Source organism: Microchirus variegatus (assembly GCF_963457635.1).
Source record: "Microchirus variegatus genome assembly, chromosome: 5".
Lineage (NCBI taxonomy): Eukaryota > Metazoa > Chordata > Actinopteri > Pleuronectiformes > Soleidae > Microchirus > Microchirus variegatus.
Window position 1 is genome coordinate 17,698,448 of NC_139806.1, and position 11,202 is coordinate 17,709,649.

The following is an 11,202-nucleotide window of genomic DNA, read 5'->3' on the forward strand; positions in this document are numbered from 1 at the left end:
ACAGTTTGACCTCTTTCATCATTGTGCACATAGCTGGATATTTGAACAAACACATCCAATTCATAGATCTCTGCATGCAAACACTCAAACACAATTCTCCTTGTCCGAACTGAATTGCACCTTCATTTTGTGTAATGGAGTCATCATGCGTTTCTCCTGCAGCCTTCCTCACCCCCCACAACATTCCACAAGGTTGTTTACTGGTTTAGTTTGAGAGCATATTCAGTAGTGAGAGCATGTGCCAAATGAATCAAATATGAGGTTTCTATAAATAGACTTCATTTGGGATGAGATACAACTGGAGACTATTAAACAGGCAGATCAGTGCATGGGGTCGATTCACGGGATCAAAGGAAAATAAATTGACTTTTAATCAATTAAAATATGGCAACATTCGTTTGTAGTTGAATAGGATGATAATAGAACAAACACAAGTTTAACTGAATTAAGTTGCTGCTGAAATATCATTTTAGTCATATTAGAAAGGGTTTTCTACATGTGTGACGGACTAACAGAGCAGGAGACACCAGTTATTACCAGTAAATCACGCGTAATTGGTTGTGCCAAGGCAGCGTTTTGAGGAGAGCGTGGTGCGCTCTCTTGTGTGTGTGTGTTTTTTTCTTGGACACTGTGCTCAGGCTGAGAGAAAGCGCAGCGCTCTGAGTCCACAGTGCGCGTTGGATGGATGCAATGTCCATTCGCCGAGCACCTGTTGCTGTTGTCAAAGTGTCACCGCTGGTCGACCGCGTCGTTCGCCTCACACCAGGACCATGTCGCAGGATCAGACCGATTCCAACTCCAGCGGCTACTATTTTGACAGTGCTTCCAAAAAAGTCCAGGGCAGACTCGTGTTTTCTGGAGCCACGTTTGTCATCCTGATGGTGATGATGGTGACTTTGGTTGTAGTGATAGTTTTGGGGAACGCACTGGTCATTTTGGCCTTTAAAGTGGACAAGAGTTTGAGGAGACAGTGCAATTACTACTTCCTCAATTTAGCAATATCAGATTTTCTTGTAGGTAAGTCCAGCCTTATGTATTTTTATTTTTTTTATTGAAACGACAGAATAAAATGTAGATTTGCTAAAAGTGTTGTGTTTGTTTTGCTTTTTTCAAATATGTAATATGAAATCCTTCAACTATGATTTGGTGCTGTCATGGTATGTCTGTCACTTTCTTTCTTTCTTTACAATGTGATTTTTCATGCCCACCAGCATATATATCACTTAATTTAGAGGTAAACATTTACAGTAATATTTGTTCTCATAATCATAAGCATCTATGAGACACATTCATTTAATTACCTTACAGTTTTCTGTTACATATATCATAGCTATATACTTGACTGTTGTAATTACATGCATGATAACATGCAAAACAAAATGAATGAGTGCACATGACTGAAATGCTGTTGTGTATGCCACTGTTGTGCTGTTTATGCAGGGGCATTCTGCATTCCAGTCTACATCCCCTACACCCTCACAGGCAGGTGGACACTGGGCCGAGGACTGTGCAAACTGTGGCTGGTCATGGACTACCTGCTTTGCTCTGCCTCGGTCTTCAGCATTGTCCTCATCAGCTATGATCGTTTCCTGTCAGTCACCCGAGCAGTGAGTGGAAAATCTTGCACCTATAACACACACACATACACACAGGGCCGTCAACGTGAATGTACAATTGCAATATTGCTGAAGAAATGTAGACTTGGGCAAAATGAAATGAATGTTTGAAGTTAATTAAACATGCTTGTTTTTTTTTGTTCTCATTTTCTGCTTCTAAAATTGCTTTTATTATTATTTTTTTTTTTACCTTGTTGTCATCCAATTGTGCACTGCCTGTGGCTTAATTTCTGACTGGTGAGCCTCCCAGGTCATTGATAGGGGCAGTGCCACCTCAGTTTCCCAAATGTGTCCATCTGCAGAGGTTAATCATTCCTGACCCGTTCAGGCCCGGTGCCACCCCTAATTATAGTCGTCCCCCTTGATGAAGATAAAGAAAGTCACATTTTGACTTTGGGCCACAGAAAACAACAAACAACTGTCAATACACTATAACATTTTTATGGCCACACTTGAAGACTTAAATATGTATACTTTCCACGTCTAATAATGTTAAACTATGACTGTTTTCTCCCTGTCTTAGCACTTATGTGAAGTTAGTGTAATATTTCCAATGCACCCACTGAATCTGTTGCTGTGGCTTGTCTGTGCATTAGCCGACTGACTGTATCCTATACACTGAGTGTCAACGCAGAGGCGGGATGAGGCTTGGCATAGTAGAACAAGAGAGTGTTCTGTTTCCCTTCACAAGCCAACACTTAACATCAGAGCAATGAATACAAATAACACCAGAGAGAGCCTCTTCTTTAATTAGCCAGCTTTGATCATAGCGATCCTCCTCCATGCCATGGTCCTTCTAACCTGGAGAGATCAATCATAGCAGAAACAGGCCACCGGCAGCCAAGCAGCATTTTCCTAAAAGCATTTCTCTCTGAACATCCAAAGACAAAAGGATCATCAACAGTCACAGCACAAAGTTTGTCTTTGGAAAAGAAAAGACGGATTAGAATTAGATTACAGTTGGCAGTTAAATTAAATGGCGGCACATTAACAAAATGCAACATGCACTGTAACAGAGACGATCACATTATGCTTTAGTTTTCATTACAAAAAAAAAAAAAAAGACGCTGAGATTCATCCGACATGCTCTCTGGAGGAATCAAAGATTATAAGGATCATGTAAAATATCAGATTGGATTCACGAGGACACTTGATTCAGTTGAGTGCTACATCATTACGTGAATCGGAGGCAAGAAAATACCCAATTAATTTATGCAAACATAAACTGAGCCATTCCTCCTTTTCTTTTGAAGAAGAAGTGCAGTCACTGTGGCGTAGCTTCAAAGCAGCTGGAGAGGTTGTAAAGTCTGCTGCCCGCTGAACAAGAATGTGGACAGGGACATAGGATGTGACACTAATTGAGACAAGTGGTCATGAGAGGTGCTTAATTGACTTAACACTCATTCACATGCTTTTCTGTGCCGCATGCTGTCCGGGTGTTGTAAACATTAACAATTCATGTGTTTTATCTGCATCAAAATGTGTTTGACTTCACATTTAATTGTGTGTCTGGTGGCATATGATGTAATCAAATGCTGCAATATTATATTCTAAAATTCTCGCTGGAGCTTTGGTGATCAAGGTTTTCTCTGTTTGTTTAGAATGATATTGTAGAACGTGTGGTTTATGGCCCTTAAATGTGTTCACTCACTGTACCTGTGCTGTTCATTTTGTTCACTGAGTTATGGAAACACTAAATTAAATTACATGATAAGAACAGTTTTGAGATGATTGTACTTTGCCTTAGTTCCTGCATGTTTTGCTGTTTATAAATGCTTGTGAGTTGTTGCCACCACAGCAGGAACCTAAACAATTAATACATTATTTTATGAAAACATATCACCAGCTTATACGTTATAATACAATGCTATAGAATAACTTGCAGTATCATCTTATTTATATCTTGCAGAGATTGTATTTTTTTTCCCCTTAAAAAAAGTCAACAGTAATACAAGAAAGAATTCACCACCTGAGCAATTCTGCTCCCATTACTCAACCTATATTGTGATTTATGCTTATATTTACTGCAGGTAAGTTATCGTGCCAGGCAGAGCATGACTCATCAAGCCATAATCAAGATGATTGCTGTCTGGGTGCTGGCCTTTGTCCTGTATGGCCCAGCTATTATATTCTGGGAGCTGGCTGTTGGCAGAAGTCGTGTGCCAAAGGATGAGTGCTTCGCGGAGTTCTATTACTCTTGGTATTTCCTGCTGAGTGCATCAATGCTGGAATTTTTCTCTCCTTTCATCTCCGTGGCTTTCTTCAACCTCAGCATTTACCTCAACATACGCAGGAGGAGGCTTCACGGCAGGAAGGCCCAGCTGCACCTTCAAATGAGTGAACCCGCCTCCACTCAGGGGGAAAGTATTTCCCTGCCCCACAACTTGGGATTTGGGATGAAACTGGCTGTAAGGGGCTCCATCCACTCCCAGAGCTCCTCTCCCAGTTTGGGAAAACCAGATCCCTCACCCAGCAGGGCGACCCAACCCAGCCGTCTGTCCAGGGATAAGAAAATTGCTAAGTCCCTGGCCATCATAGTGTGTGTGTTTGCCATCTGCTGGGCACCATACACTCTACTGATGATCATCCGCGCTGCCTGTAGAGGGCGATGCATTCAGCACCACTGGTACGAGGTCACCTTCTGGCTCCTGTGGCTCAACTCTGCCATTAACCCCTTCCTGTACCCACTTTGCCACAGTAGCTTCCGCAGGGCATTTAGCAAGATCCTGTGTGCAAAGCGGCACAGCACTCCATCATCTGTCCCTCGTGCTGGCCAGTGACAAGTGCATGGACAAACAATGTGCCAACGCCATGGATGGAAGCATTCAAACCCATTAAGACCACAGCCTCAGCAAATGATGCCAAACTGTGCAACACACTTTATCACATAGAGACCATAAACGATGTTGGTAGTATGTAGTATAATGTAATTGCCAATCACTTTGCTGTGTTGATATCTAAAGTATATTAAAAAGAAATCATCATTCAAGCATGAAAATAAAAAAAACACTGCTTAAAATGCCAACACAAATCTTATCAATGTCAATGAACACGTGTCATTTTTCACTTACTGGACTGAATAATACACATTTGTTGCTGTTGCATGGGTTTGTTGACTGGAAAAGAACAAACAACTGAAATACAGACTTGTTGATAGAAACAATGCAAATAATATAATAATGACAAATGTCAGCTTCCTATGTACTGTACCGTGTTTATCTGCAGATATGAGGTGAAGAAATCCAATCACGCTCATTGTCTACCTTGTTATACTGTATGATGGACATCCTCTAGAAAATAAAAAAGACACATTGGTTTGTTATGTGAGTTAATTCTCTATGCTGAGCTGCACATATACATTATATTCAATTATATTCATGCAAAGTGCTGCATCTGCTGTGACGTCCTTCCTTCAGCTGATGTAAAAACAGATCACTATCACCCTCTGCTGTCAGTGAAGTTTATGTCGTAACAGCACAACGATGATGAAAACACAAAGTGCAAGTAAATGTATACGTTTATGCAAAATGTTTCTCCAAAGCCTGACAATGGGACTTCCCTATTCTTTTCTTTTACATCCCATTAATAGATGATAGTGTGCATTAATAGTGTAATTTCCTGCACTTACTTTACCCCAAATGTACAAAAATATATTTTTTACACTATTACAGGACAACAATGTAAAGAAAATATTCACATTTCTAAACTATTATCTAATTAGTATTGATTATAAATGATGTTGCCTTTAAAATAGGACCAAGGAACATTGCTACCGTTGTTTTAAATAATATTACTTGACAATCTTTATTGCTGCTGTATAAAAACCTAACAGTAAAGTTTCTCACTGAGACACTTTAATACAGAATATTAAAAATAACTGCTTTGTACAATTTGTTTAATTAGCAGGTTAGAAAATGTGAAGCTTGTAAAAAAAGGACATTTAACTTTTTTGAATAAAAAAAAAAATCCCAGAAGTTACATGTTTACAAATAGCACTTGAACACAATTTTTCTTTCAGGAGCGAGTGTGTGTATCCTTGTGCCACTAGATGTCACCATTAACCTTTACAGCATCCCGTGTTTGCAGAGACTGAGGCTCAAGACTCAATTCATCACAGACTGAACACAGAGTTTTGTTTCTGTTCACAGGGCTCTTTTAATTCGCTGTTTGTGTTTTTTTTTAATCCTCAGTTAAACACACGTTCTGTTGTTCCCTCTAACACCGATGGGTTCAAAGGAAAATAATTAATAATGACACATTCCTGTAGAAATCAGTGGTGCCATTCAATTGTTGTGTGCTTATTTGTGAAAATTAAGCATACGACTTGTGTCTCTTTCGCTTAAAAGAATAATGATTTAATAAATGTTTTGAAGAACAATTACCAGCAATTTCTGGTTAATTTTAAGTGACTTATAATTAGGTTTAAAAAAAATAAATAAACACATTTCTGTAATGGGCATACAGGTTTTACGCACAGTAAGACATTGGATAACAACAACAACAACAACAATAACAAACTGTTTAATTAATGTACCGTGTTGCAACAAATGCATGCCAGCATTATGTCTCGTAGTTGCTGTCTTCTTGATGGCTAATTGGGTCAGTGCCAAGTGCAGAGTGGCTTTTGTTTGATGTGCAGATGAAATGCTGAGAGTGCAGTCCTGTTTTTGTATTGTTCTCCAGTCTGGGTAGGTAAGATATGATAGATTAAACAAGTTCTTTCCAGATGCAGACTTATTAAAGGTGTAATTATGCCATCATGTTAGATAGTAGGGTTACATTTGCAGGTGCCTGGGTCCCACTGGGGACTTACATTGCTCAAATTGTTGCTGTTGCCTGTGTGCACATCTGGGCCCGTGGTCAGGTGCTGGGAATAAGGGCACAGCTGCAGGGAACAGGCCTCTGCTCCCCCCCACTCAGTCCCAGTCCTCCCGTGGCATGGTGGGGGGACAGAAGCACACTTCTGACCAGAGGGATGCAGGCACATTTCCCTTGGGGTGACAGAACTGCATTTATCAGCAGAATGGCAAGCCAGGCTTTCCTCTCTATGTATCTCAGTGCGACAGCAGAAGCTATATCACTGTGAGAAGCGCTCGCGTGGTGTGTGCAGTTATAGCAGGAATACTGCCGTTGATTTTGTTGATAGATTGAAATGTCATGGCAGGAGAGCCAAACCAATTGGCGACAGGTTCTGTGTGATGTTATTGGATATCATACCTGCTTAAATCGGTCTTGGTGGGATAACACCGTGAAAAATACAGATGGGAAGTAATCATTTTGTGTATGTTTTGTGTATCTCTCCCTCTCCCTCTCCCTCCCTCTCACTGTCTGTCTGTGTGAGTGCGTATGTGGGTGTCTATGACCCCAAGCAATGTGTCTAAAAGCTGTGACCCTAAATAGACTACACCTGTGCCCCTTAAGATTATAGAGGTCCATTAGCAAGAGTCGCAGTTGGTGATCAGAGGGGGGAGGACCTAGATAACTCCCTCATGAGAATCTCTGTTTAGTTAAAGGTTAAATTTTGGAGCTTTGTTAGAACCGTTTGATGCTGAAACATGTTTGTGATCAACATAATAGATCTGCTCTACAGGACTATATAAAAGGTGACATATTTATAATAATGTACTCGGAAGGATTATAGCAGTGTTGGAGTGAAAACCTGCAGACAAGAAAAAAAACATTTAAAAAAAAACATTAACAACAAAGTTAAAACTCTGACCTATTTTGAGAAAAAAATAGTATCACACACCGTTCACTTACCCAGCAAAGCAAATGTAAACTACAATTAATATTTCATGAGCGATACACTCAAGAAGAAGAAAACTGAGTATTTCTGCTTGATTTTTTTTTTTTTTGGCTTTTCCGCTCTCCTGTTTTTTGCTCCGTGCTTTTTTCCTGCAGTGTACTTCCTGACTAGAGATTAAATAATTCCATTGGAATCCTCTTAGGATGGGTTCCCAGCACTTGGCAATTAAACAATTACATTTAATCAGCATGGGGCAACGCTTCAAGTCACCCTCATTTCAGACGTTGATTAAAAGCAATTCTGCAGTGGTTATTGCTGTCGACTTTCGAAACTGTGGTTCACTTAGGTTTACTGCGTCTGTGAGGTCAGGTTGGATAGCAATATGGCAGGTTCACTGGTGGCTGAGAGCTGTATCTGCCTCTGGTGGGTAAAACAGTAATGACAGAACTCATGGCAGACCTTATATTGTCCCTCAAGTCAGAGCTAGTTAGATTACTTGGAGACATTATGACCCTACAGCGAAGAGGACTCAAGGAACAATGGAAAGGAGTGGGGCATTAAGTTATGCATGTGGGAGTATAGATATAGGCCAGTGTTAGTGTGATCTTTTTTTTTTCTCACATTAAACGTGTATTTGACTGTGTTTCTGCACAGCTGCGTTTCCTCTTGCATCTGCATTTAAGTGCATTCAGCTTGAATGACATGCGCCTCCACTTGTACAAATTCATCATGCAATGCAATAACATGACAATGCACACAAGCTGAGAGAGAAAGGGAGAGAGAGAGAGCACAGGGGGAGGGATTGGGGGGGTTTGTGTGAACCATATTTGACATGATGCTTGAGTGGAAGGATGCAACGTGGCAAAGAGATTGAGCAAACTATAGTTCTCCCTGTGCAGTGCAGATGAGTTGTGATGGATACCCAGCCCCCTCTTGTGAAACCCAGGTGCCCCTGTTTCATAAGGCACCCCACTGGCTCTCCAGCCCTCTTAATTAGCAGCTTCCGTCAGCTGGCACCCAGGCCTTGGAGCACCAGTCACTGGCCTCTGCTGCTGAAGGAATCCAGTTCACTCCAGATCTTCAGCTTTTCTAACAGATGGATACATGGGCGGGCTGAGTAAGAGGCATCAAGGTCTTTGCAAACCTGCAAATCATCTGTGATATTTCCTCGTATCACGATCACATGCAAGCTGGCGGGAGGAGAAAAATACTGTTGAATGCCGCAGTTGGTATGTTTTGGTTTTGATAACGATGGGCAACTGCAGAGAATGGGCCCGGCGCCTTGTGTCTCAGCTGCGGATCTGCTGCAACAAGACATTGATGATTTTTAAATGATGAAGTCAAATATAGATAAAAGGTTTCTCCAGGATGAGAATTGTAGCCTCGCAGTATCATAGCAGCACAGTAACAATAGTCTCCTCTAATGACATTCCCCCAGTAACTTTTTGCCTCGACAAATCTCACGGGAGATGCACTACAAAAAGTGATAATTACATGAAATATACATACAGAATAAAGGGAGCATGTTTACATAACCAGGCCCATAAATATCTGACTGGGAAGACATTGTTCTCCGACTCCTTTTAAGCTGATCTCCCAGGGATGCCATTTTAATGACATGATGGTTTAAAGAGATGCTGCTCCATCTCGTTCCATATTTAATTAACTTTTGCTTTTCTGACACAGAGGAAAAAACAGAATAAAGAAAGTGTGATAGAGAGGAAACACACTCCATAGTGAGGAGACAATAACAAATAGCTGGAAGAACAGAGACGGAGGTGTGTGGGGGGGGGGGGGGGGGGGGCAAGAGCAGAGACCCTGTCATGCTTTTGTGAACTGTTTACAATACAAGAAATGCAAAGAGAGAGGACGGGAGGTTGGTGGTGCGAGAGTGAGACTGATATGGGCGATAACGGGAAGCCTCAGATTAAAAAAAGATCATCATCGTGAAATGAAAAAAGGGGAAGGAAGACAGAGAATGGGGCCTTTTTTCATCACTAATAATCTTATCACATGAACATACATGTCAAAATTAAGCAGCATGTTAAGGTGGCTTTCCAGACGGTGAAAAAATTAAATGAAATAAAAATCATACCTTCTGTTTTCGCATTTCACTTTTGGCTCCTTCTCGTCATTATTTTTTTTTTCCCATTGACATCAACATTAACATAATAAACACAAATATTTCTGCTCAGTACAAAAACACAGCTAAAGACATTTACCAGACTAAATAGGGTTATGCAGACTTGTGTGGTTATATGGTTATATATATATATATGTATATATATATATATATATATATATACATATACACATATACTATATACACATACACACAATATGTATATTACACACACAAACTAACAAACAAACTCAACCATTTGAACAGCTGACAATAAAATCAAATCATTTAACAAATGAATTCGTGTTCTGGCACCGAGATAAAAAATGACTCAGTCCAGAATCCAGAGTGCCTCTTTTCCAGGCAGTGTGTTTTCCATTTTTCTCTCAGCTGTATACAGTGTACGCTGCATTATTGATACTTTCTTTCCCTTTACTCTGCTCTTGTTAGACTCCTCTTCTTTGTCCTCACCTCATCACGCCAGCCACACCGGCTGTGGAGCCTGGAGAGTTGCAGTGATTTTGACCCCACCTGGTCTATATTTTATTGCTTGGTGTTTAATACATTTTTGAAAATCCTCCCTCCATCCCATCAAAAAAAAAAAAAAGAAAAGAAAAGAAAAGAAAAAAAAATCAGGTGTCTGTCTTGGTGAGGCAGAGGGAGATGACTGGAGGGGGATACTCACCTTCAGTTCTCCCAGTTCAGGAGACAGGGGGGATCATTAGGAGGGGCTATAGAGGAGGGAAGAGTGTGATTGGGTTTGTTTGTCTATATTTGTGGAAACTCACTGATAGACTGGCGACTCATGCAGGGTGTAATCCTCGTGCGCTGGCATATCGTCTCCAATCCTCAGTGACCCTGAAAGAGACAAATGGTTTATGACATGAAAGGAGAGAAGACAGCTGCATCATTCCAATACAAATAAGCACTGAATGAATAGTTTATTTTCAAATACATTTATTAACATGTTCTCGTTTTGTACTTGTGTGCAGTCTGAGGTGAAGGACGAAGATGATGATGCACAGAAAGACCTGAGGGTGATATTAACACCTCCAGGTCAGTAATAATGCCACTTATTATCATTTTATATTACTCTTATTATTATATTACTTTTATTCAGAAAGTGGTGTATTTATTTTAATTTTAATATCAGAACATATTGTTATATTATTACAAATTTCAATTTTCAATTTTGTAATCAATAGCCATACAAATGTATATTAGGGAGGAGGCTTCTGCACTGTATTCACTTCTTCAAAATCTTTTATGCAAAATGAATAACGTCAAATCTAATCAAACTGAATCCACTTAAAAAAGAAAAGAGAAAGAAATCACAGTCAAACGGCAGAAGTGCAAAGCAACACATGAGTCTCTCCCAACTTTAAATGTTTTCTGCATATTCCTGGCTTTAATTTACCCCGTAAAAATATCCATTGAGATCAAGAACCCTTTTTTTCAAGGGAGCCCTGACACGACCTGCTGTGCATTCACATCATTATAAGATACATTATAAAGGACATAACACCCACTCAGTTACCCAGCAATACATTGATTAGTATATACTATATATTACTGCTGTTTTTTTTTTTTTTTAAATCCCTCACACTACTTGTACTATATTGCTCAGTAATGCATTACTGCACTGCTGCAGGCTGAATTATCACTCAAGTAGAAATTATTTTAAACCACTTAACTTTGAGGATGATAATTCATGGTAT

General features: G+C 40.0%; 1 protein-coding gene across 1 annotated transcript; it reads left to right on the plus strand.

Annotated features, from left to right (window-relative positions):
• Positions 1–770: 770 nt before the first annotated feature.
• On the plus strand, positions 771–4,396 carry LOC310927877 (histamine H3 receptor-like; the record flags this gene model as incomplete). The annotated part of the gene is made up of 3 exons (XM_083890285.1): positions 771–1,017; positions 1,441–1,607; positions 3,647–4,396. The coding sequence occupies 3 exons, from the start codon at positions 771–773 to the stop codon at positions 4,394–4,396; spliced, it is 1,164 nt and encodes a 387-aa protein (XP_083746411.1).
• Between the last annotated feature and the right edge of the window lie 6,806 nt (positions 4,397–11,202).